A 27,243-nucleotide genomic window follows, 5' to 3' on the forward strand; every position below is an offset into this window, starting at 1 on the left:
GAGCCTCCTTGTTAAATCTGTTTAGTTGAGACAATGAGACCATTTCGTCAGGAACTGTTTCAACAAGGACTATTTAGTCTGTTCACCGAATTCAAAATAAAGCAGTAATACTAATAGCTGTATGTATCGGTTACTTACTATTTCACTATAATTTACAAGGTAAGAGAGACCTATTGCCACCTATGTTTCAGAAAAATTTCTGACGGCTTAAGCTACTTAATGCACAAAGTATATCCATCCGTATGATAAAAAAGTAAGTGTATTTCACACTAGAACATACATAAAAATCTTACTTGTTTCAGATAAACGGAGCCAAAAATGTCTAAAGGATTTCTCTGAAACAACAGAAAATAGCTTGGTTTTCGTAGCAGCTAGCTTCAACTTAGGGGGCAAAAAGCAGGACCACGATGCTTAGGTACAATTTCTACTACACAACATGAACTTATACCTCCGCAAGATTTTCGGTGAGCCGTACAGTTAGAGTGGCGAAGATCTCACATCAACAATTTGACGCAAGGAATTCAGCCACACAGTATCTAAGTATCTATCGCCTTTACAAAATCACTTTTCTTGTGTCAAAAAATCAGATTGCTCAAATGACCGAAAGAACAACTTAGGAGGAAAATGTTCAAATAAGAATTTGTAGAATTGTAGCTATTGTGAGCAATCACATTCTCTTCATCTGTTAAAAACTTGTGAAAGCAATTAATTGTTAATCATTTGACTAAATTTAAACAGTAGGCCAAAATTGGTAGCCAGAAAACTTCGAATTGACAAGTCTTATTTTATTTCATTAGGAATAAAAATTTAAGCAAGCTAAAAAAGCCTGGAATTGGTTAAAACAAACATTAGACCTGTTACCTAAGACTATCTAGAATATTATTCACAATCCGGACATAAACCCTGGGCTATATCCCGCTTCTATTCTTGAATTCGGTTTTGAATATTAATTATGTTTACTGTCGACCACTCTGCTAAACAACTGTTAAAAAAACTTGTGAGCAGGAGAGAAAAATGATTTCACGTAAAAAGCTGTAAAACAAGGTAAAGCGAAACCAATTGCTGTTTAACCACAGCGACTATTTTAAAAATCTATGTAAGAAAAACGTCCAATATGGTCCAAAACATTACCAAAGTTATACGTTGTCTTTCAGCCTTAAAAAATATAATTTTTGTTTTTCATTTCCTGGCGTGAAAACTTCCCAGATAATTCCACAAATTTCGTTCACATGAATGAGCAATAGATTTATTAAGAGGCTAGAAATGACGCTATCAGAGCTTACGTAGGCCGCCAATGAGATTTAACAAAAAGGAACAAGTGAAATAAGTGAAAAACAAAAAAAGGAACAAGTGAAATAGGTGAAAAACAAAAAGGAACAAATTTGGCTCTCGAACGACTAGTGGGAGCTCTAATCAATTTCAGCCTGCTTCAGTCGGGGGGGGGGGGCTAAATGGGACTAAGAAGTTCAATAGTGGTCTTCAAATAACCACATTAGAGGTTAACAAATACCACTATTAAGATTTAAAGTAGAAAATGACAGCAATTTCGGCGCACTTTTCATTTGACTTTTAGTATTAAATTGCTGCCATTTGAGTTCAGCTGCTTGAAATTTGTGATTGAGAGAGAATTTTAGATCACGTGAAACGCAAAAAGTCAAGGGCGTAAAAGTCACTCGCAAAGTCAAAATTGTCAAGCAAAAATTTTGCATAAAAAAGACTCACACATTTACAATAATTACTATGAACTTGGTTCAAGAGCAATTAATTAATCACGCAAAAATCAAGAACTAGAGCGCAAAAAAAAAAACAAACCGACAAATGTCGGAAGAATTGCTCTTGAACGACAGGCGAGGCTGCAGCTGTTTAGGGGCTGTAGCCTAGATCAATTTTTCTATATGCGTGCAAAAAACCTTTCCTGTCCGGGATCCGAACCATTGACCTCTAAATTTTTCGGTAAAAAGATACACAAGACAATCACAAGGGCATTTAACATGTGATCAAATCAGCTAGCTTGAGTTGCTATCTCCGGTAATTTCGGTGTCAAGTACACTTCGGAGCAGTGAATCTCTTAAAATTTTCACTTCTATTTGGGATGCCTGCTGGCTTTCCCCGTTAGTGCGAGTAACAGCCAAATCAATTAAACGAAAAGGGTTAGATCATTAGTCATTGAAAAAAACCGAAAGGTCAAATAATTGTAACAAAATTTGTTGGAGAACAATTAAATAGCCTCTGTTGAAGAATAAATTCCGTTTAAATCAGTTTTTATTTCGTTCATCCTTTAAATCAGTTCATCCTTTAAATCAGTTCATCCTTTAAATCAGTTAATCCTTTTTAGTTCATCCTTTAAATCAGTTTAATTTCGTTCGTATTAAAAATAGTAAACTTTAAGTTAATCCCGTCAAAAACAAGTCAATTTGGACATGACAAAAATTACTTTTTGTCGATATAGGGAGCCACTTGATTGTGATTGACTTGAACAAGTGGTTGAGGTGATTTGTTGATTAGGCAGCCGGCGATCTACACCCACAATTGAATCACGTGATCCTGTCTGACTGTGATTCTCTGAGATTGTAGAAGAACTCAAGAGGGAGCTGTCACCAGCCGCCGAACCCATCTAAAATCATCATGTGACGTTATCACAGTTGCAATAAAAAATTCCACTCAATCTTAACTCGCAAATTAATTGGATAAATTGTTCAAAAGGTACCATTTAGAGCTTTTCAAAAGGTATTTCTACTATCAGATTCCATATTGGGATCAGTAAATTCTTCCTGGATCTCGAAAAGACCGAGGTTGTAATTAATTACGCGATCAAAAGATCTCAATTGCCGTGATGAGGTCTAAATGAACTACGAATAATTGTTTCTATCCTCATTCTAATCGTCACATCAACGAAACTGTAGTAAACGAGTAATTCCATGCAATGAAATCTAAAACGCACACTTACTGTAGAAGATTCTTCCAGCCGTTTTCTCTTTGCTTCTGAATCAAATCTGAAACAAATATCACATTAAAGAATTGAAATAGTTCGTTCTACTCGGTAATTAAACAGAGATGTCAAATATTCCTTTTCAGTTAAATTCTACTAGCTCAGCTGAGCCTGATCAATAGCACTTCTGTTTACACAATTTGTTATTTTTAATTTCTGTCGCAGTTATAGAAGGAAAATCAATATTCCTCAACATCGATTTGCTTTCTTTGAGGAAAGCTCTAAATTAAACTCAGTCAAAACCTCAAAAGGCTGGCTGACTTGCAGAAGTATCTTGCACCTGTGCTTTCAACATAAACCTCACAAATTTTCGGAACACTGAAAATCATTAAAGGAACTAACGGAAATGTTATTACAAATCAGTGAACATTTAACATCAAACAATCGCGTGATCACAGTTCGATTATTGATATTAAATGCGAATCGATATTAAACAACCCCCCCCCCCCCCCCCCCACTCACCCCGGTAAAAGTAGTTATTAATGTTAACCATGTGTGTTCACCAAAAATAACAAATGAGCATGTGTGTCTAAGAGCTTTATGTCCACTAAGCTGAGGGGCCCGAAACTGAATAGATTCAAGAGATCCTGACTTCTGTCAATGACTAACCCCGCGAACTTCATTTTGAGTTTCCGTTTGACCCTCTGTTCGAGCACGATCAGTTTCCTTTTAGCTGCTGTGTCCTCATCCTCGTAAGACAGCACCTGCTTCAATGGCTGTTCCACGTCTTCTAATAGCGACCTGCAAAAAGAAAACAAGTCGTTAACTATTCCACAGACAAGACAGTCGTCTCTTGTCGGGCTATAGCCCAAATTGACATTCGTGGCCTTCATCTGGGTTGATATAGTCAAAAAAATTGTTCGAGGAAAAATTACTCAAAGCTGGAGCTTAAACACGTAATACGATCGCATAAAAAACACTAAAATATTGAATAACAATATCAAACATAACCGACTAAACTCGGGCAAATTGCTCTCAAACGACCGTCGAGCCGTTGGTTGAGTTCCTTGTCTGCACGAACGATATGCAGGGGTGTGGATTGGGGGGAGTGACGGGAGGGGGGATTTGGGTAGGGGGGGATGTTGTGGTGTGAGGCGTGATCAGCCTCTAAGAACCGCCCTTCACACCATAAGTATACGTCTCCAAAACAGTTTCTGTGGATCGCATACTTTGAGGCTAGTGAGCTTAAAGGCTCTAAGAGCACTTAATGCCCACTGGGCGCTACCTGTTTATCCCGTTTTTGCGGGCGAAAAGTCAAATGGGTCATAGGGAAAATCGGTCAAGCAAAAAATCGCATAAAGAAGACCAACAGGACTAATCTGATTGCTACAAACTTCGTTTGAGAGCAATTAACAACACCTAAGTAATAGCAATACACTTAAACAATTGCCGGTAGATTGCCTAAAAATCAGCAATAGAGCTGCAGTTCCTTCGTAATTAAAATAGGAAAAGCTAATGAATTTCAGTTGAAGCAAAGAGTCGGTCGGTCAGAATGGAATGGCAGCACACCAATACGGCGGCTATTAAAAATTAAAAAGTTTGAAATCAATTTCTTTCAAACGAAGCAAACATTCGTAATATTCAAATCTGTGATATTGAAAACTTCAGAAACAACTTCGCAGTATCCCATTTTCATTTTCCTTTGAAGTTAAAAAACGGAAATTCGTGGAACCCCTGATATTGAAATTTTGAAAAGCATTTTATTTCCAATAAAAACTATTTAAAAAGTTCTATTGGCCTCTGAAGCCCAAAAATTTCAGAAAAGTTGCAAAATTTTGTGATATTATCTTCGAAACCCTTCGTTGTCTCCCGAAGATACCTAGTAGATCTTGAAGCCCTTCAAAAGTTTCGTCGGCAAATAAAGGTTGAAGAGCTGACAAAATGAACATTTTTAAAAACTTCAAAAACTACAAAACTCACTACAACTTTTTTTACTTACAATTAGATTAACAAAACATGACCTCAAAAAAGACGTATCAAAAACATTTTATGGCTACGAAATTATTACTATGAGTTGCAACCAATGTCAATTGAAGACTCAATTTAGAAAAAAAATGTCATAAGACAAAAAGAAAATGAAATCATTTTCCTAATTTCACTGTGAATATAAAAGTTCCCAGTATCTTCAGAACATCCAGCACCCATAAAAAGTACTATACCCAGCCGAGGGCTTCAATTGCAACTTCATTGCCGCCGGGCTCAACTTTGTCATCCCAAAGTCTTCGAAAATATGTGAACATTTGCCACAAAAAGGGACAGAGCACCAATACAAACCGAAACTCATTCAATTATAGAAACATAGTCGGCAGATTGCCATACGAGCTGGAAATTGACTGGCGTGCCTTAAATTACAGATAAACACAGATACAAATATAAGTTCGACGCCGCTAAAAAAACAACCGCCAAAATTTAATAAGGCTTGTAAAAACTCACTCGGCGGATTTTTATTAGGGACTTTTATAAACATGAGTTCATTTAACATGAAACAAACTTAAACTTAACTGAGTTTCAAAGAGCAGACGTCATTTTTCGAGTGGGTAGTTCGCGTATGAACAAAATCTAATTACCCAAATGATATAAATCATCTCGCTAGAAAAAGTAAGAAATGACTTCAAGTGCGCAAGCGCTGTTAGTGACAGGAATGAGTTATTCGAAAACTTGAATTTTTCAGCTCTGCTAAGTGAACGAATCTAGAAGAAAAAAGGAGCGTCAGTGACTGAAGACAAAACCATCAGGACAGTCACTGGCCTACATTTAAAGAAATTTCATTAAATAAAAACAAGACTTAGAATGAGGTATAAATGGATTGGGAAAGCAATCAAAAAATCCGGTCAAAATTTAAAAACAAAGCCGGCAAATTTCCGGAAAATAGCCACCATTGACGCGCTAGACGCACATTGTGATTGAAACAGAAAAAATGGATAGAAATTGACAAAAAAATTTCCTAAGGTTCAAAAACTGTTCTATTTCAGTGTGCAGTTTCAGTTAGATTCTAAACCTAAACCTGATTCAGCTTATATACCGACGGGTATTAGGCTTAATAGTTATAACAACTAGCAATCTCTCTAATGAACTGTGATATCTTATTGCACTATGACTTTATGACCGGGCTTTATCGGTTCATCCCGTTTCTTTTGATTTTGCTTTTTTTTGACCGTATTAACTACATTGCGTAATTTTATGCGTGAGAGAAATTCTAATCCATTCAGTCAAAACAGTGAGTGACGTAAGTTAGGAGTCAAATACGAAAATCGTGACTTATAAAACACTAAGAAAAAAAAATACCCGGCAGATTGCCGGAAAATAGCCGCCGTTGATTCCCATAACTCTATTGGGATTGAAAGAAAAGAAAATATCAACAAAAATTGATTTTTGTATAAAAACATTTTCAAGTGCGATTTATTTTGATGTCATTTCGTAATTGAACATACTCCTGTCTCTCAGTGAGAGGCTACAGGGTCTAATATCAATAACAATAAGCATTATAGATATTAACTAGAACTTATGAGAACAAAGTTCAAGTACCGGGCATCTAAAAATGGGCTTTATGGGTTTATCCCGTTTTTATTTCTAACTTTAATTTTTTTTTAAATGAGTCTCTTCATTTTGAATTGCTTTGCAGAGCAGCTGCTGTTTAAAAGGACTTTGAGCAGAATGACAGAAGAGTGAAACTAGCCTAGAGAGGTCAAAAAGATTTCACGCAAAATGTCGAAAAAGCAGCAAAATGGGTAAAGCGAAAAGTTCGACGAAGTAAAAAAAGGAGCGCTATAATAGCTGGCTGAGAACATGAGGGCGGCTATTAAAAAAGAAAATCAAAGTGAAATTTCCGAAAGTGAACAAAAAACCACTAGCGAGAAAGCGATTTTTTGTTCCAACACTATTTTCTCACTCTACTTTAAAATTAAAGCGAAAAAAATCACGCCGCAAAATCAATCGCTTTTTTTCTCCACTTCCTGTTTCGACGTGACCAAAATCACTACTCCAATTTGACTTCAAAAATCATGAAAATTTGTGAACAGATCTTAAAAAAAAAGACAGCGCCCCAATATAATTCAAATTCTTTGAGAGGCTGACAGTGGCTATTAACAAAACCAACTAACATCAGACAAAATACTCTATAAAACCGACGAGTGAGTAGGGGTAATGTAATACTGTTAAGATTAATAACTGCCCTTCACACCATGAAAAAAGCTCGGTTTTACTTCAACTTGACTTTAAAGATCATGAAAATTTGTGAAGATCTTAAAATATAAACCGATTAACGTCGGACAAATTACTATCGAACAACAGGCAGGGCAACTTAGATCGGAGTGGGAGTAGAAAAAAATCTTTAAGGGCGCAGAAGGGAGGAATTTGATACCGCGAGCTACGGCGTCCTTGACTTTCCACTCGGGTATCAGGTTTTGTTTTAGTAACGCTGACATAATTTCTCAAACATAGCCGGCAGATTGCCGGAATAGCTGCGAAAGAATAGAACTGCCTGCCATATAATAGAGATAGAAACAGATACAGATCTAAATTGAAAAAAAACCGACGCCGCTCGAAAAACTAAGCTAAAAAACATTCAGCGATAAATTAATAAAGCTTGTTCAAATGCATTCTAAAGAAGCCTTCTATTAGGGACCTTTACTGCACATATGAAATCCTTTGACCTTAAAAGAATTCAAACTAAACTTAAGTTTTAAAGCGCAAAAGTCATTTTATTGAGTGTGGTAAGTCACGTATGATCAAAATCTAATCACGCAAATAACCTAAAAACTTTTGCTAAAGCGAGTGAGAAATGACGTCACGCGCGCAAATGTTGTTAGTGAGAGGAAGAAGTCATTCAGAAAATTTGACTTTTTCAGCTTTGCTGTGTGAACAAATGTAAAACGAAAAAAGAGCGTCAGACGACGAAACAAAAAAAAATAGGACAAGTCCTGACGTACAATTCAAAGAATTTTCATTGACTAAACAGAAAATTAGACCTAGAATGGACTATGAATGGACTATTGGAAAAACCATTTAGAAAAAAACTGATCCAAAAATCTAAAAAACAGTAAAAATCAAAGTGAAATTGCCGCATGTGAACAAAAAACCACTAGCGAGAAAGCGAATTTTTGTTCAAACATCGTTTTCTCACTCTACTTTAAATTTGGAGCGAAAAAATTTCACAACGCAAAACCACTCGCTTTTTTGCTCCACTTCCTGTTTCGGCGTGACCAAAATCACTACTCCAATTTGACTTCAAAAATCATGAAAATGTGTGAACAGATCTTAAAAAAAAACATAGCCGGAAGAATTCCGGAGATGACTCGAAGTGAAAATCCATTTTAACGCCATCCAACACTACTCATCAAACAAAATGTGCCTTCACTAATTTATGACTATCTTGAAACAAAGTCATGAAACAAACAAATTAAAAACAAGAAAATCAAATCTGTTAAAATATGATAAAAAATCTGATCAAATTTTGTTTTAAATTGAGATCCCCGAAAAAACTATCTCTGCCAAAATCACTTCATCAAAACAACTAGTACTTAAAAAAACACTTATGTGAATTTTGAAAAAATACTTTAGGCTGAATTATGAAAAAAAAGCTCTTAAAAAACAACTTTCACTGAAAAACTGGAAAAAGTTACAAAATTTTTTAAAATTTTAAAATTTCAAAAAACATACAAATCCAAAGAAAAATTCTCTTCAGCCAATAGGGTATGCAGATGCTCGCAAGACAATAGGCAAGTCATAATAGGCAAAGAAATAAAGCTAAAAACAGAAAACGAAAAACTGCAAAAAAAATTAAGAAAAATAGTTCCAATTTTCGCCATTTTTTTGTCATATTTCTCAACAAAAAATGATTCTTACCCACAAAACTGTAACCAATTGTTATCATAAATTTCCTCAAGTAGAAGGGGTTTCTTCAATACCCATATTAGCCAGTAAAACAAAAAAGTCAAAAAACGCAAAATTAGCCAGAAAATCAGCAAAAAACGTTAAAAACCTCCGAATTATCATAAAACTCATATGAATTTCCAGAAACCTTAAAACCACTACCGAAACAAGCATAAAATTAAAACAAAATCATAACCAAACCTCTTAACCAAAATAAAAGAAAAAACTGCTTCAAAATGCCGCACTTGAACAAAAAAAATTTCGCTCGCTTAGAGAAAATTTTTTCACAAATCAATTTCTCGCTCTCTCAAAAACAGCGGTACGAACAAAAACCACTCTCTTTTCACTCCGCTCTTCACTTTTGTTCAGCACCAAAATCACTCCAAATTTTTTCACGCTTTTCATTTCCCGCTTCAAAAATCACTCCAAAAAATTTATTAAACATAGGACAAGTCCTGACGTACAATTCAAAGAATTTTCATTGACTAACAAAACTAGACCTAAAACGGACTATGAAAAACCATTTTGAAAAAAATCCGATCCAAAAAAAACGAAAAAACAGTAAAAATCAAAGTGAAATTGCGGCATGTGAACAAAAAACCACTAGCGAGAAAGCGAATTTTTGTTCAAACATCGTTTTCTCACTCTACTTTAAATTTGGAGCGAAAAAATTTCAAAACGCAAAACCACTCGCTTTTTTGCTCCACTTCCTGTTTCGGCGTGACCAAAATCACTACTCCAATTTGACTTCAAAAATCATGAAAATGTGTGAACAGATCTTTAAAAAAAAGACAGCGCCCCAATACAATTCAAATTCTTTGAATTGTAAAAAAAAGGACTTCTCCAATACTCCTCTTCGAGTCGTAAAAAAGACAGCGCCCCAATGCAATTCAAATGCTTTGAATTGTAAAAAAACCAAGAGCACCGCAATATAGCTACGCTCAGCTTACAGCTTCGCAGCTATAATAAGAACAAGGTGAAGCCAAAATCAAAAAGTCAAGCAAGAAAAAGTCAATCAAGATGTGAATCCGAAAGAATGTTCCAGAAGAAAATGGTCAAGCAAAAATTTTTGCATAAAAACGACACACTTCTAACAATTGCACCCCAATCCAATTCAAATTCTTTGAATTGTAAAGAACCAGAAACACCCCAATATAGCTTTGCTCAGCTAACAGCTATAAAACGTCAAACCGGTCCCAAATAATTGCTACGAACTTTTGATTGCAATTAATGAGGCCTCTTTATCTCTCTACCCCTTTCAAAATTTACCGCAAGTAGTGCTCTAAACGTAGTTCTAGACGTAACATAAGAGAATTTACTGATATTGTCGTGTGCAGAACTCGTTCAGTGTCTCTTTTGTGTATGAAATAACAAGCGGAGGACTTTCTGGACAAATGGTTGAATCTGAGGACACGCCACTCTCGTCATCATAATCATCGTCATCTTCATCATCATCGTCACTTCTTAGCAACCCCGTGGAACCACAAGCAGCTCCGCTCGGAGACCTGCCATACAGGTTGGAACTACTTATGTCACTGTTTCTGATGGAGGATGATATAGATCCACTTGGGTTATTTGTCACGTGATGCAGAGAAGAAGCAGAGCCGAACTCGGAGGGATCAAAGGCGAAATTGGAAGCGCGGTTGCTAACAGCATGGGAGTAAAGAGAGGAACTGCTATTTAGTTTGCCAAAGGAATTTTCAGTAACCGGTGATTTGGATGATTTAGAGGAGCCAGGTGATACTGAGGATCTTGCTGGATCGGGAAAATCTGAAACAGTTGTAATAGTGATTATTTTCGAACGCAGAGGAGCCCTGCTCTAATTTTTTTTTAAAAAGTTCAATTTCGGACAATCAGATCTCTCAGGTGATAAACTCTCATTGAAAGACACTCTTGGCGACCATCTTTTATACATAAATGTTAGGGTACTTGCCATGATCCGGAACTCTTCTGCAAAACTCCCACAATTCAGATCTCCTCTCTTCTGACATGGAGTATTTCTGACACTGATCAATCACGTCCGATATGCACTTCAAGTAGTTCTGAAAAAACGCAAAACTCAAAACTTTGTCCAGCAAAAATCATCACAAATTTATATCCGTTTTTAGCACACAGTCAACTAAAGCCTTAAACATAACCGACGAACGTCGGGCGAACTGCTCTCAAACGACCGGCAAGCGGTTGACTTCGTCAGTAGCAAGCCACGGTTTATTGAGGCTAGCTTTAGCTTGATTCGACTCTCCGACTTTTAATTTTCTAGCTCTCTTAGTAAATAAATAAAAAAACTGATAATTTAAAAATTTGCAAAATATTGCAAAATTTAAAAGAAAAGCTTCCAGATTTCGCAGTGAAAAAGCTCCAAACTATTTTTTGTCTCTTGAGTTATAACAACAAGTAACCCATCTGCAAGACTTAAAAAGCTTTGTTGGCCAGTACAGATCGTTAAACTTGGAAAGGGACAAAAATGTTCAAAAACTTTGAAAACAATCGCAAACTTTAAAATCTTGCTAATATTCAAGATATTAAAATTGAAGCTCTCGAAGCCATTGTATCAAGAGACTATCCAGTATCCCTATCTCAAGCTTTAAATAGATTCACTGGCTCATAAAGATCCATAAACTGGGAACAAGATAATAATTTTCCGAAAATTTGAAAAAAAAAATTAAATCAAATTTATCAAAAAATTGCTAAAGCTTGAGTCATTAAAAATTTGATAACCATTCAATTAACTCTAGATACTGTGCAACAGTTTATCATCAAACCTTAGAGGAGGTCCCTAGGACCCTAGTGCCGCGAAAAAATGATAAAAAATCAAAAAGATTCAAAAAACTTGAAAAAATTGAGAAGCTATGCAGTAACCTACAATCAAACCCTAGAGGAAGTTATGAGGCTCTTGAGGCTGGAGAAACCTAAAATGCAAAAAAAATTGCTATAATGACAAAAAAAATTAAAACTGCTAAATTTGTAATAGTAAAGGCCATAAAACTTTTTCCAGTAAGTTATTATCAAACCCTAACGGAGATTTTCTGTTAGGCTGAAAAACCTTAATAATGACAATGAATGTCAAAATTGAAAAAAATGCAACTTTGTAAAAAAAATCCTAAAATTCGTGGAGTTCAAATCCTTTCATTACATTGAGAAACTATACAGAAACCTATTGTCAAACCATAGAGGAGGTTCCCCGGCTCTTGAGGCTGGAGAAACCTAAAAAACGACAAAAATTTTAAAAACCTAAAAAAGAGCAAGTTTTATAAAAAAATTGCTAAAATTTGTCATATTAAAAAATCGAAAGCTGTTCCATTGCAAATAAAATTGTTTCAGTAGCTTATTTTCAAACCCTTAAGGAAATTTTCTGACTCCTGCGTCTGGAAATACATGAATAAGGAAAAATAATTGTCTAAAAAATTGAAAAAATTTGCATTCTGTCAAAAAAAAGCAAAAATTGGTGATGTTAAAATGTTGAAACCATTCCACTACCACTAGAAACTATTCAGTAACCCATTGTAAAAACCTAAAATCCTAGAGGAGGTTCCTTGACACATAGGGCAGAAAGAACAAAAAATGACAAAACTTTTCAAAAAGCTTGTGAAAATTAGTATAAAATTGCGTGTTTTTAGCGATCGGTTGTTCGTCAGTAGCCAAGGCGGGGGGGGGGGGGGGGGGTGCACCGGGGGGTTGATGGGGATGGGGGTTGGGCAACAGTGCGGTGGGGGGGGCAAAAGCTCGAGGGCGGGGGTGGGGCAATAGTTGGGGGGGGGGGGGTCAACAGAGGGGGTGTCTTCAACCTGCGAAAAATTGCATAAAAAAGAACGACAGGACTAATATAATTGCTACAAACTTCGTTTGAGAGCAATTAAAAACTAAAAAAAACTATGCAATTGGTAGAAAAATTGACTCAACAATCAATAATTGAAAATCGAATATATCTGGGTATTGGATTGATGAACAGCAAGAACTCGCAGAAAAACCACACAAAGATAGGAATCATTAAATACGGGAACACCTAATTACTTGACTTACCGATGTTGTTGATGGTTCTCTTGTCTCTCGAGGACGGCCTCTGGGATTTGGCCCCGGAGGTCTAGTGGTGACTGTACTTTGCGTAGCGAGCGACCCATTAACACCAGATCCGAGTGCTGACACTTTCTCACTTTTCACTTTTATCTCACTTTGCTGCTTCACAATCGGTTCAATGACAATTCGTGGTGGTTCCGACTCTTCAATACTTCTTGGTGTTGCAGACCGAGTTTCATCTTTTTGATGGAAGGAATACTTGAACTCCAACTCTGATGTCGTGTCAAGACCTTGATCAGGTGTAGGCTGTTTCCTTATCGTTGGTTCATGTATATCACTTCCAGGGGTATCAGTTTTGGGGAAGGAAGTCTTACAACGCCATTTGGCTGGTAATAAAACATCGCTTGAATGTCCGGAACTTAAATGTGTTGTGGGAGGTGTACTGGACCGAGGCGATGCTTTTGGTGTATTTTCAGACGAAACTGAGTTACTTGAAGGAGGTCGATTGCTCAACTCTTTTAAGGATTCTGCAGGAATAGTAACTGACTTTGTAGGCAGGTTGATCTTCGGGGCATCCGACTTCATTTGTTCACGTGATGAACTGTTCTCGGCATACGAATCGTGTCTTCTCACGTACCCCAAAGTTTTGCCAAAGGAGGACCCTGTTGACGAGGTCGTAGTGACAACTGATAGAGGTAAAGTTGTGTCACTAACACCTCGTATGGAATCATCTCGAGAATCAACTGCTGTTTTCCTATTGTAAGCGAAAACTTTTCCCAACTCAGGTGCGCTGGAGAATAATGCGGATACCTGTTGACTATCGGCATGCTGACCTGCAGCAGTACCTGTGGTCTCGGAACAGCTGGCGTTAGCCGAAAGAGATAATGTAGAAGGAGAGGGACTCACACGACTTCGCTCAGACCTGAGAACAATATTCAAGTAAAGTAGTGGACCAGAATCGAAAACATTGACTTTTATAGAACAGCAGGGTATTAACACTTTCGACTGTAGAATATATAGACTGCTAGATAATGCAGTTTTTACTAAATGCAACTAACTCATCATTCCGCGGGAAAGAATTCTCATTAGCTCTTAGAACTATATTTTCAAGTTTACATTCAAAACTATATAAAAAAAATTTAAGACAGGAAATCAAAACTTGATGTCAACTTCATGCTATACAAATTATCATACCGGACAAAGACTGAACAACTTAGCACAACAGAGGATTAATCGGAACTTTTGACCAGAAGCAAATGTACAGAAACCATTTATATCAACTGTCTTGTTCCCATGTATCAAATTTTAAATACACAATAAGAGCGCATCAAAACCTAAACTTCTTAGTTGTCACGTTTATCTTTATATTTATTACGGTCGTTAATCCTTGTACCCCATTTACACCAAACTTACCATTCTGTCGAACTGTTAACAGAATTGAGTTGAGAAGTAGCAACCGCAAGAAAAGGGTCAAAGTTGGCAGCTGCAGCTGATGACGTAATAGGCAGACTAGCGGCAGCTCCGAGCGCACTTAGTGCTGCCGCGGCGCCTCCTGCAGCTTGCTGCTGTTGATTGGAATTGGAGAGTAGGCTGGGGTGGTAGGCAGCGGCTGCCGAGGCAGCAGCTGCAACTGCGGCAGCATTGTTCAGGTTGTTGAGGGTGGAGGAAGATCGGAGGAGGTTGTTGAGTGCCTGGTAGCTCACAGCTGCAGCAGCTGGAGAGGGAAGTGCCACTAAACGAAGTCATCATTATCAAAGGACCTTATTTATTTAAAAGCACAGACAATTCGTAAAATAATATAGACAGAATTTTTCCCCCAGGTCACATTTTCATAGCAGCAATAATCGAGAAATTGAACAGTACTTAGTGTTATTATTATGATTCTTCATCAACTTATTATTGTTCGTCACTGAAACTACGATCAGAGAAGAACGAACTTACTTGCTGGCCAGTATGTAACAGGAAAGGGAATCGTGGGTTGGAGAGAGGCTGCAGCTGTAGGCAGACTCAAGGGCAGATTTGCCATCGTCTGGTCTAAACATATAAATGAATTTCATATCTGGGATTTATCACGACACTTGTCGCAAATACTCAAGGCGTTTTTCCAGCTGCACGTTATACAATCAAATACAAGCTATAATAACTCTTGAAGCCATTGTTTTTCATTTAGTTAGCTAAACTAAAAAAAAATACCCGGCAGATTGCCGAAAAATAGCCGTTGTTGATTCCTATAACCAGGATTGGGATTGAAAGAACAGAAAAAAAAAACGATGACAAAAAATGATTTTTGTAGGAGAACAATTTCAAAGTGCGAACTATTTTGATGTCATTTTGTAGTCGAATGTACTCCTGTTTCATAGTGAGACAATACAGGAGCTAGTATCAAGATCAATAAGCATTTAGAGATGATAACTAAGATGTATAAGAACAAAGTTCGAGTAACGGGCATCTAAAACTCGGCTTTAAGGGTTTATCGCGTTTCCTTTTCTGATTTCATTTTTTGAAACTGACTCGTTCATTTTAAATTGCTTTGCTGAGCAACGGCTGTCTACAAACACTTTGAGCAGAATGAGCGAAGACTGAAACTAGCCTAGAGAAGTCAAAAAGATTTAACGCATAATGTTGAACAAGCTGTGAACTAAGGTTCGACGAATTAAAAAAAGAGCGTTATAATAGCCGGCTGAGAAACTGAGGCGGCTATTAATCACCAAAAATCCTGTGGATAACTTTTAATAGAGATAAGTAGTTCAAATGGTAGTGGTTCAAATAAGTAGTTCAGAAAGTTGAAATGGGAGGTAATGTTCGAAAAAAAGCATGCTTGAACAAAAATATTCAAGTGCATGAAAAATTGTGCTCACAATAAAGTTAAATTCTTAAAGCCGGAGCGCCAAAGTAAACGTTTCAAATGCTTTTTACAGATAATTCAAAACATAGCTGGCATATTGCCAGAAAATAGCCGAAATAGCTTCGTAGATATGCAGTCTCAAAAAAAACATTAAAAAAGACAGACCAAAAAAATCCGTCTTTTCATTCAAGGCTGATCTGTTATCATTTGATTAAAAATCTGTATAAGTTATTGCTGCCTCTATTAGCTGATCTCAAATAAACTTCATTTAGAGTGACACACACCCATTTGACCTTATCTCTTTGAATTGAAGTAAATAAAAGTCAATTTCAAAGTGAGGAAGTCATTTTTGTGAGTGAGGTAAGTCAAGTGTGACCAAAATTTTAATGACGCAAAAAAACAACAAAAATTCAGTCCACTAAGAGCGAACCCACACACGCACATCAGTTGAAATTGCATGAACGAATGAACAAAAAAGCAGATTTGAAGTGGTTGTGACGTCATATGGTCGTAACAAAAATCGCGATGAAATACAAAACCAAGAGAAGGCCAATAATAGCCCCAGCTATTGCTGTGCGGCCATTAATCAAAAAGATTTTTTGAATTGTATTGCCGCAAAATTTGTTGACGGAAATTGGCAGCCACTGATTCTCATAATGGAGAGAAAAACAGGAGAAAATGGAAATATGACTGTTATACAAAAATGCACTTTCTGAAAGGCTTTGTAGTTAGACATCTCGCTGTTTCTAAATAATGGGACAACAGGATTACACACGGTATCATTAGAAATAAGCATTAGAACAGGTAACTAAGAATTATTAGAACAAAGTTCAAATACCAGGCATCTAAAAACTGGGTTTATCCCCCTATCTATTTTTGAATTCGTTTTTCGAAACTCAAAACCCTTGTTTAACAAATTTAAAAAATAACAGAACAAGCCCGCAACTACAATTCAAATTTTGACGGCACAACAAACAAACTAGACCTAGAAATGACAAAAATAACTCGAAAAATCATTTACAAAAAAACCTAAAAACTCGAAAAATGCTACAAAACAACTCACTTTGGGGCGTGAAATTTGAATCACTACTCCAATTTGAATTGAAGGATCATAAAGTATGTGAACAGATCTTAAAAACAGCGCCCAACGCAATTCAATATCTTTGATTTGTAAAAAAAAAACGAGAAATGCAATAACAACTCCGCTCAGCAATCGCTATCGCGGCTATAAATAAATATCTGGAACCTATTTTGAAACAGCTTAAGAAAGACTGCTAGATTAAGCCTACGCCGCTCCTTTTCGACCAAGTACTGAATTATGATTCAGCAATGATAACCAGTGAGTGACCGAGAGATCTTAGACCACTAAACCTCACAAAGTTAAGGACGCTCCTATTGACGTCTCCGGCTCGCAAGAAAGTTTTATTTCAAAAGAGATCTTTAGTAATTTATAGATTTCGCAGAAGCAATTTTTAGGCTGAATGTACTTGTTTACGCGGAAATGTGGATTACAATATTAATTTTATCCAAAAAGTTATTTCGTACGTAATGTGATAATTGTGACGGCGAATCTCACAACAATTAGACTGAAAAGCATGTAAATCTCTAATGAATTGCACCGGCCCTCCTATATACGAGCAATATGACAGACTATTCCAGCTTCAAACTGTCAGAAAAGAGGTGCGGTTCATAAGCTTTCACATCAAACAGAGCACAGAATTGAACGAACATTTCTCTGAAAAATATGTATTTTTAAACCACACTTTAAAGCCTAATTTCCCAGCGATTTTGCATCGATGACAAAACAAGAGGAAAATTTCATTCAAAAATGAGATCAGAAATCACGAGTTATCTAATCAAAACAATAACATAGCTGGCAGATTGCCAGAAAATAGCCGCAATAGATTCGTAGATCGGCAGTCTAAAAAAAAACGGTAAAAAAGACAGACCAAAAAAATTCGTCTTTTCATTGAAGGCTGATCTGTTATATTTTGATTTAAAATCTGTATAAGTTATTGCTGCCTCTATTAGCTGATCTCAAATAACCTTCATTTAGAGTGATACGCACCCATTTGACCTTATCTCTTTGAATTAAAGTAAATAAAAGTCAATTTCAAAGTGAGGAAGTCATTTTTGAGAGTGAGGTAAGTCAAGTGTGACCAAAAATTTAATCACGCGCATGAACAAAAAAACTCGCTCCACTAAGAGCGAAAAATGACGTCACACATGCAATTCAGTTGAAATTGCATGAACGAATGAACAAAAAATGGCTGTGACGTCATATGGTCGTAACAAAAATCATGACGACGAAATAAAAAACATAGCCGGAAGAATTCCGGAAGCGACTCGATGCGTCAAAACCTCACAAATAAAACTGTAATTGCGGCGAAAGACATTAATTACCTTTTGTATTGAACCATTAACTCTTTACCTCCCCTTGTCTGATCTAAAAATTGTAGAAACTTAAACCACTGTCACCAAGAGAACCAAAATGCAGCAAAATCTTATTTTATTGAAAATGTTTGGTAACGTTAAAAAAACCGGAAATAGATAAGAAGGTCAAAATACTAATGGGCTGAAACAGCTGACAGGGCTATCAATTGTTCCCAAATATTTCATGATTCTTATCTCAATGAGATCGGGAAAGCAAACGGCAGATAAATCTTAGACACAAGTTAAACCTATTAAAAAAAGGAAAACTCAAATTTAAGAATCAGAAAACCACTATAAATACATTTCTAATCACTGCAACTAAGACACAAAACAGCACACACTTCTCCCTTATTCTATATATGCCAGACAACATGATTTCAAACTAAATCAAAAATTAAATTTCTAATAGAAAAGAAATACGCAGCAGAAGAATTTTCAAAGGCAGAAATTTGTTTATTAACACCAAGGCCGGAAAAAAAGAAGCAGTAGATAGTATTAAGTGAAAATTTTGGAAAATCTTTGCTAGCAAACTCTCAGTACTGCCTTTTATTGAATGAAATCAATTGCAAACCAAAGAAATGACGAAAATCTAAGAAAAAGCTAAAATCATTCAATTTTTTAACAACTGAAAAAAACCAATCAACAAGAAACAGAAGTGCCATAAATAAGTGACAGGACAAAGCTAGAATGAGACTAACTAGAATGTGAAGAATCTGGACACAATGTGAGGAACACCGTAACAAAAATAGATTCTTGATTTTGAAAGTTAAAAACCAAATTAAAAAATCAAGAAAAACGAATACATTTCATTGTTCAGCATTCGACACATAGAAACGCTAACTACTCATCCGATAGAAATGATCTATCCTCCTGAAGAGAACAAAAAAATAGGAAAAAGCAGAATTCAAACATACGAAACATTGAAATATTTTGCAAAAAAATGGTCAAAAAACTGCATTCATGAAACAGTTTTATCTGTTTTTCAAAAACTTAACGCCAAAAAAATGATTGAATTTTTAATGAAACGAAATTAAAGTCCCTCATGTTGCACAAAAAGACCATTTCTAGTAATTAAAACCAAAATACGAACAAAAAAACTGACAAAAATCGGAAAAAGACTACCAAAATCGGATTAGCATATGTACAATTTTATAAAACAAAATTACACCGAGGTAGAAAGCGGTGTTGAGTATATAAATAGTCAAAACAAATCTGCCATATTAACTGATTTTTGGCAAAAAGACGGTTAAAAGATCCAAAAATGAAAAAATTATTAGAAAAAAAGCCAAAAATCAAGAAATATGTGCCAATTTTGAACTTGAAACGCATTTTCAGGCTTCGCAAAACACTGTGGTATCAATTGCTGAAGATCGCATTTCAATTTAGCATCGAATAAAAATAATTTCTACAAAAAACCAAATTACAAGCAAAAAAAATTGGGCCACTTAGACGAAAAAACGGTTATCTATATGTGCAATTCGGTCAAAAACTACTTTTCAAAGTCAAAAAGTCATTCACTAAACGTAGCGCATGATCAAAAAACTTCTCTCGCTTAGCGAAAATCTGTTCACCAAGACAGATTTTCTCACTTTCGCTTTTAGGTCAAAATGTCGCGTGAACAAATCTACTTCCTGTAAAAAAAAAAAACCTTAAGAAAACCAATACTCCTCTTCGAGTCGTAAAAAAACCAAGAGAAGGCCAATAATAGCCTCAGCTATCGCTGTGCGGCTATTAAAAAAAACGTCATAGATGTGTCGCAACAATTGAAAGATCAGCACAAAAGGTGCACAAAAAAAACAGCGAAGAAAATCTGAATCAACTGTATGAAAATCAAAATGAAACATCGTGAGATGTAAAACGTGTTTATGTGTTTGTCCACGATACTCTTCCACAAATACATTTCCACAATCATATTAGAGGTTTAAGACACTGAAAACATACTGTAAAGCAGTTGTTGTTGAAGACTGTTCAAATCAAGAGTGGCTTGTCCGGATGCAGAGGCGGCTGCTGCAGAGTTGGTAGCATTCATCAGAGAACTTTGCAGAGACAATCTACACAAATTCACATAGTTACACGTACGCCCTTTGTATATTCAAGTCTCCTATGAAATGGAGGTAATAGGAACTTTATCACAGGCCGACTTTTTATTAGAGTAACTTTGACTGCTTGATTTCTTTTACGGAGAGATACAAAGGTAGAACCATTTAAAAGTACCACAAAACTGCATAAATTGTTACAAGACTTTCTCAGTAAAATTTTCAAAAGAAAAATCGAGACTAAAATTTCAGAGCTGACTTTGTAAAATTCATAGTTTTTGAATCAGAGCGCTTAAAATCCAATAGAAACTATTTTCTATAACAAATTCTTCTACTAGAGAAAATGATATAAGTAAGATTATCTAACATACTTATAGAAACACTTTCAATTATTGTTCCACAATTTTTTCAAGCATGGGGGAATACAAATGCGAGGCTGGCTTTTTTCCTCAGTCAAATTTTTACTTTTTGTTTACGCAGCATAGAGAAAAAAGAAAGACACCATTTTATAGCCCTCAGGATCTAGTTTTGATTTCAGAAAAAATTATCAAAAATTTCAAGTCTGAAGGAAAATTTCTAAAATTGGAAGGAAACATTGAAAAGAAAAGCACTTCGCTTTGGGGAGAAGGCAGATCGCCGTTGAAATTTAAAATAAAAACGAACGGAAAAAATTGTAATAAACTTAATTAGGTAAAATGGAGATTTGTCACCAGTAATTCTCTATACAGTTTCGAGACTAAAAATTAACAACTTAAACTATTTGACCGCAAACTCCAAAATAATTTTGTTTTTCTCTCAAAATTTCCTGAAAAAAACTTTTTAAAAAGTCTAAATGTATTGTGCTGGTTATAACATAAAGGACCAACAATTTTTTCTCTGTATCGAAAAAATTTTAAAGTCGAAGACCTCATGCACTTTAGATCAAAATCAACTTTGAAAATGTGAAACTAAAAGCACAAAAAAGTATTTTTTTAAAATTCTAGACTTGTTTTTGACAAAAAATCCTCTGATTTCATCAGAACCAACCAATTCAGTATTCTCAAAGCTTTGGAACAGATGCCAAAAAGAAAATCTTAAAAACGTTTTTTTGTTCGAGAGTTTTGTTTTTCTTATGTTTGTGTGCGCGCGTACGTATGGGCGTACGTACGTGTGTGCGTGTCTGAAAAAATAGTTGTGTATGAGAGACACAAAAAAGAGAGTAAGTAAGAGAGTTAGTTCTTAGAGTCAGAGAGCAAAAATCCAAAAATTTTTTTAAAAAATTAATATTTGATACAAAATGTGGCTCAGAATTTGTCGATAACATATTTCCGAGATTTTAAAAAACCAATTGTCTCATTATGCTCATGAAACATCAAAAATGGCAAAACTTTTCGATAAGCTTCAAAAATTCATTTTTAATTTTAGAGCCAATTTCAACACTACCATTATGATTGCTCCACCAATAGAAAATTTTTAAGATGTTTTTTTTGTTGTCATGCATTTGTATTTGTGTACGCGTGTGTATTTCGTTGTGTGGGCGTATGTATTGTGTGTAAGGTTTGTGGTATAAAATAAGTAATAGAAATGAAAGTTAGATAAAAGTAGAGGCAGAGGGCAAAAAATATGAAAATTGTTAAAAATTACTTATTATTTAATACAAATTGCGGCTTATATTTAATCCAAAACTAAAACCGTTCGCTAGTTTTTAAATCCCGCTGCTATGCGCAAGATTTTTTTAAAGACGTTTCTCGTCATGCTGCTGAAAGTTTAAGAAGACAAAACTTTTCGAAAAACTTCAAACATAACCGGCAAGTTTCCGGAAAATAGCCACTGTTGACGCGCTTGATGCATATTGGCATTGAAACAGAAAAATAAAAAAGAGGAGATAGAAATTGACCTAACAATTTTCTGTTTTTTTTTTCAGTATCAAAGAGTTTACTAATTTGGCGTGCAGTTTCAGTTAGATTCTTAAAATATACTTAATTCTGCTTCTAAACCGAAAACTATTCAGCTTAATGCTAATGGCAGCTGGTGCTCTGATGAACTTGGAAAACCTAATGCAGTATGGCCTAATGACCGGGCTTAATCAGTCTTATATCGTTTCTTGATTTTGTTGATTTGACGGTATTAATTACATTGCGTAAGTCAATGCGTGAAAGAATTTAAAATCTCAGTTGAAACAGTGAGTTAATTCAGAAGTCAAGCTTGAAAATTGTGACTTATTTAAAACGAAAAACGTGATCAAAAGGTAAAGCGAACTAAAAAACAAGGAGAGCGCCTGAATAATAGCCGCTGACAGGCTGACGGCTGCTATTACAAAGTTACATTTCAAATTGTCAAAAATACATTTATCGATACGGTTTCCTCAAAACGACCAAGCGTAGTTATTCTTCAGAAAAAAAGACATAAGACCTAAATGAACATTGGGGAACCTTGAGTATTGACCTAATGCCAAAAAAGAAAACTTTAGTTTTTTGGTGTTAGTGTTTTTTGTGTAAAATGTGGTGTGTTGGTTTGTATGGTGTCGATGTGTTAACACTTATCTTTCAAAAAAAGTGGTGTTTTTCGTTTTCCTCCGCCGAAAAAAGACGGCATGTTTTTGGTTTCAAGCAGTAACTTTCTCCAATGCATTTAAGTTGCTTTCGGATACCCACAACGTTTTTTTTTCTGACAAATTTTAAAAAATGTTTTTGCAACCTTGAGAGGTATGTTGGAACTTTCTGTGATATGCACAGACTCGCACGAGCCGTCTTGTTTACTTTCATTTAGGAGAATTGTCGATTCAAAATACTTCTTAGATAAACTTTCTAGTGACGACAAAAATCGGTAAAAACTAATAGTTACAAAGACGTATTAAATATAATTGACTGAATCATAAATGGTTGGAAAACAACCGAACAATTTTATTTGCGAGAAACGTGTAAATTTCCCTTCAGAATCCAGTTTCATAGTACTTTCTGACCGTCAAATAGTTAAAATAGAAAATATGCTGAAACTTTATCAGTTCTGTTAATACATTAGCACATCAGCCAATCTTTTAAGCAGTTGTTTCAAATCAAAGTGAAATGCTTTAATACTGTAACTGTTGTCCTTAAAATGGGTTTGTTAGTCTTTGTCTGTCACCATCGAGCCTCCAAAAGCAAACAGATTGAAACACCCCCGACTAACGTCGGGGGAATAGCTTTCAAAGGATTAGCGAGCTGTTGTCTTCGTCAGTTTCTACAGTTTACTGATGCTTTACCTTGATTGAAGAGGCATGGTGCGATCATGGGCGATGGGGGAGAGTGCTGGGTTACGTCTGGAACGAGGCTGAGGAGGTGGGGAAGGGTTGGAAAGGGGAGCGAGGTGGTTTCAAACTCTAAGAACTGCCTTTCACTGATGAATTTATGTCTCCAGAGCAGTTTCAATGATTCACACACTTAGATACTAGTAAGGCGTAAGGATTTAAGAGAGCTGCTTTAAGAGTGAGCTCTAAGAGAACTGAATGCCCACCGGGTGTTACCTAATAATCCCGTTTTTGAGGACGAAAAGTCGGTCGCAAAAGGCCGCAGGACAAATATAATTGCACTGAACTTAGTGTCAGAGCAGTTAACATTTATTTTGAAAAATATTTCAATGCCAAAAACGTTATTTGTGGTTTTTTCATCTGACAAAAACAGGTCCAACTTGAATTTCTCATAACTATTAAAAAATATCTATTTTTCGCTCTGATTTTTGATACTTCATAGAAGTTAAAAACTGCAGCTACTAATCAATGCATGTGTATGATGTCCCTGAGGAACAGTAGAGCGTTTTTTGTGGTCGTTCAGATGTTAGGATCAGAAAACTTACTCCTTTCTGGCGAACTTTGAAACATTGATCCTCTCATCGCTTTGCTCATTGTGACTTAGAGACTACAAAGAACACTTTACAAGAAAATCAGCTACAAAAAATTCCTATAGTTTTTCATCCATTAAAATAAAATCGGATTTCTCAATGAAAATCGAATTTTTATGGACTTTTTTACACTTAAATTTATTTTACAAATCTTGTCTGTTCATGTTGAAAATCGTTAAATGTCATTTTTATTAGCCTTCCAATCCTTTTAAAAAGCGTTCTATAGTAGAACGGCGCTTCTGCTGAGGCTAACACACAGCTCAAATTAAAAAATTGAGATCCAAAATTTTTTGCAACAAAACAATTTTTCCCTACAGCCTAAAAAGAAAGTTTCGTATGTACTTTACCGGTGATAACGTAATAAAACACTGATTGCCCGAAAAATGATTCAATAAACGTTTTTTATCTCATTGAGTACATACGTGTAACTAGTTTAGTCGGCACTAAAAAGTTAGGCATTAAATTAAAATTGGCTGTTAACGACCACTTAAATTTATTTTTGCTTTATGAAGTTTTTTGACAACAACTTTTCTATAAAACAATGCAAAAAAAGTCAGCTGAGGCTCAGATTTCAGCTGACTGTAGAATAAGCAATTTCCGAAACATCTGGCAATTGTGATCTCTAAAGTTTACGTTGCCAAAAAAATGTTACCAATTTTTGAAACACATTATTTGCGCTTTCTTTTAGCCCTGTTCATGATTTCTCTAAAAGTTTGTTAAATTAAAACTTTCATTTTAAGAAAGTTCTAACATTACAACTTTTCATAGACCTACATAAAAGGAAGCTTTATTTGTAATTGCACAACTTTTTCAATTATGAGGTCAAGGTTTTATACCATCAGAAAACTTGCAAACTGAAAAATCAACAAGCTAAAAAAATTGTTTCACGAGCACGCGAACTTTGCTGAACAAATTCACAAACTTTTAAAACATGCAGTTCTTTCTTTAATAAGCTTCCTTTCTCTATAGGCTTGAAATGCTTCAACAAGTCTCACTTTGATTTTCGTTTAAGAAAAAGAAAGAAAAGTTTCCGCTCTTTCTCTCCTTAAATTTTATCGAGTAAAACCACTAACAAAATAATTGTGTATCATAAATTGGTGGCTACATACAGAGCATAATCGATGGAAGCAGTACTTGCTATTAAATCACAGTGACTTTAGATTCTATCCACATTGGCTAGGGCAAAAAATAGCGGCCCTTCCAATTTTAAGACTAAAAAATTTGATTATATTAAGACCAAAGAGTTCATCATCGACTCAACCCAGTAATTAATTAGGTGATATCTGTGGATTTTTTTCATCGCCTGTATTTTCGGCTTGTCATCAGAATCGAGCATTCTCGGCTATGGGCTCCAGTTGCCTTAGGGTTCCAACATAAATATTTTAACAGATCTTTATTGTAATCAGCGACATGGAAAAATATATGACCATACGTTCAGTTTGAACTAAGGCAGATCTGAACTTCAGATCGTCGTTATCACTATCAGTATCTCATTGCAAAGCCAAAACTCAAATCTCAGGCAGTTTTCAACCAAACGAACAGAAAGAAATTTCTCCTCAGAGGAGAGGATCTAACCTCAGGCACTTATTGTACAGGTAAAGGGAATACAAGGCCAGCTGTCTAAAAAATACAGATGAGATATAAATTCTCAAAATAATTAGAATTTGGAAGTGCGTAAGCATCAGAATGCAAATCATCAGTTGCAGTTTTTAAATACCTACAACAATAGCGAATTACCATTTACTGCCCCCCCCCCCCCCCCCCACAGTTTGAATGAACCTTTTCGTTTGTGTACTGTGATCTGTTTTTTTTTCAGGGACAAAAATTTTTGGTTTCCTTACGTCCTTTTCGATCATTCTAAAGCGCACTGAACCGATTATATAAGCGCAAACCATGATAGGTATGCGTAACAAGAACAAGTCAAAGAGTGAACTAACTGATTTTGAGCAGCGGCGGCCGCAGCAGCAGCCGTGTAGTAGGCGGAGGATGGAGATGTGGAGGAAGGTGGAAGTCCGGTGGCAGAGGCAGAATCCTGATTGACTGGAGGGGCCCGTTGCTGTGCAACTGCGATGCCCACTTTTGCCGAAGATGTGATCACACTGCCATCCACTGCACTGCGCCACTCTTTCTGTACTTCGCCTACAAAGTCCATAGATTTTTTAAATTTTCCTTTTCCCATACTGAACAATTTTATCTACAATAGCTACTTTGGATCACTTCTAAGATCTTTCACGGAGATGACAAGTTGAGGTTTTTTGTTGTTTTATTATTCGGAAACTATATTTGCAGATTGAGTCCTGATCTAAGTCACAGAACAACAAATTTTTGCTAGCGGTTAATTTTGTGTTCACCAGGAGTAATGAATTTGTGAATGAGTTAGATTTGTAATGACTGAATTTGATAAGAACTAAATAAAGAATTAAAATCAACTTAACGATTTTATCAATAACATGGAGTCAGCAACCAGATCATTATATTTGGCTGGTCTTCAAATACCTTAGAGATTTCGCTTTTTCAGTCACTTCTGTTTTTAAACTTCACTTTCAGTGCCAATTTATTTTAACTAACTATCCTATTCTATTGTTAAAAAAACACACCGGGACAACTTAGGAAAGATAAGCAGGTGACAAAAATTTTGCTCTCACAAGACCATACGATACTGCCAGGCATTTCCTAGAGTCAAATACTGAACAATTTTTAATCAGAAAAAATCCATCCTAGTAGAGCTTTTACATAACGGAGAACTTGGAAAATGTTTAGTGAAATTATCCTACTCGAATTTTTCAGCATAAAGTTAAGCTGGTGTAACAGTTCAGCTATTATAAACCTCCAATAGGTGCAAAAAACGTCAAAGTGTTAATTTAAACACGATGGATCGTGCGAGTCTGTGTGTAGCCCAGCATGTTCCAACATAACTCCCAAGGTTACAAAAACAAGCATTAATTTCTGTCAGAGAAACCGTTGAGTATCAGAAAACAACTTATATGCATTGGGAAAAAACTTGTACTGTTTGAACCAAAAAATTTGCCGTCTTTTTCCGGCAGACAAAAACAAAAACTCCGTAGCATCTTCTAAAAAGATAAGTTTAGTACAATTTGAAGACATACAGACACAAACAAAACATTCAAACACACAAACACCACATACAAGGAAAATCACACAAATACAAACCCCAACAAAACATTTTTAAAAATTTTCCT

General features: G+C 35.7%; 2 protein-coding genes across 3 annotated transcripts in view; both read right to left on the bottom strand.

Annotated features, from left to right (window-relative positions):
- Positions 1 to 5,400, bottom strand: part of LOC142353321 (large ribosomal subunit protein uL4-like) — a 152,407-nt gene extending 147,007 nt beyond the window's left edge. The window contains exon 1 of the mRNA XM_075405554.1: positions 5,397 to 5,400. The gene's annotated coding sequence lies outside the window, so the exon portion shown is untranslated. The remainder of the gene's footprint in view (positions 1 to 5,396) is intronic.
- LOC142353319 (uncharacterized) overlaps positions 1 to 27,243 on the bottom strand; it is a 62,197-nt gene that overhangs the window by 32,717 nt on the left and 2,237 nt on the right. Inside the window, exons 2-12 of one of the 2 annotated variants that reach the window (XM_075405552.1) lie at positions 25,981 to 26,182; positions 25,619 to 25,663; positions 20,094 to 20,203; positions 14,816 to 14,908; positions 14,288 to 14,606; positions 12,881 to 13,796; positions 10,794 to 10,902; positions 10,180 to 10,630; positions 3,599 to 3,730; positions 2,948 to 2,993; positions 2,435 to 2,614 (exon numbers count right to left, since the gene is read on the bottom strand). In XM_075405552.1, coding sequence (XP_075261667.1) covers positions 2,435 to 2,614; positions 2,948 to 2,993; positions 3,599 to 3,730; positions 10,180 to 10,630; positions 10,794 to 10,902; positions 12,881 to 13,796; positions 14,288 to 14,606; positions 14,816 to 14,908; positions 20,094 to 20,203; positions 25,619 to 25,663; positions 25,981 to 26,182 — 2,603 coding nt within the window. The remainder of the gene's footprint in view (positions 1 to 2,434; positions 2,615 to 2,947; positions 2,994 to 3,598; positions 3,731 to 10,179; positions 10,631 to 10,793; positions 10,903 to 12,880; positions 13,797 to 14,287; positions 14,607 to 14,815; positions 14,909 to 20,093; positions 20,204 to 25,618; positions 25,664 to 25,980; positions 26,183 to 27,243) is intronic. The other variant, XM_075405553.1, reaches the window with a different exon arrangement.

The sequence above is a fragment of the Convolutriloba macropyga genome, chromosome 14, assembly GCF_964194025.1.
Source record: "Convolutriloba macropyga chromosome 14, txConMacr16.3, whole genome shotgun sequence".
Lineage (NCBI taxonomy): Eukaryota > Metazoa > Xenacoelomorpha > Acoela > Convolutidae > Convolutriloba > Convolutriloba macropyga.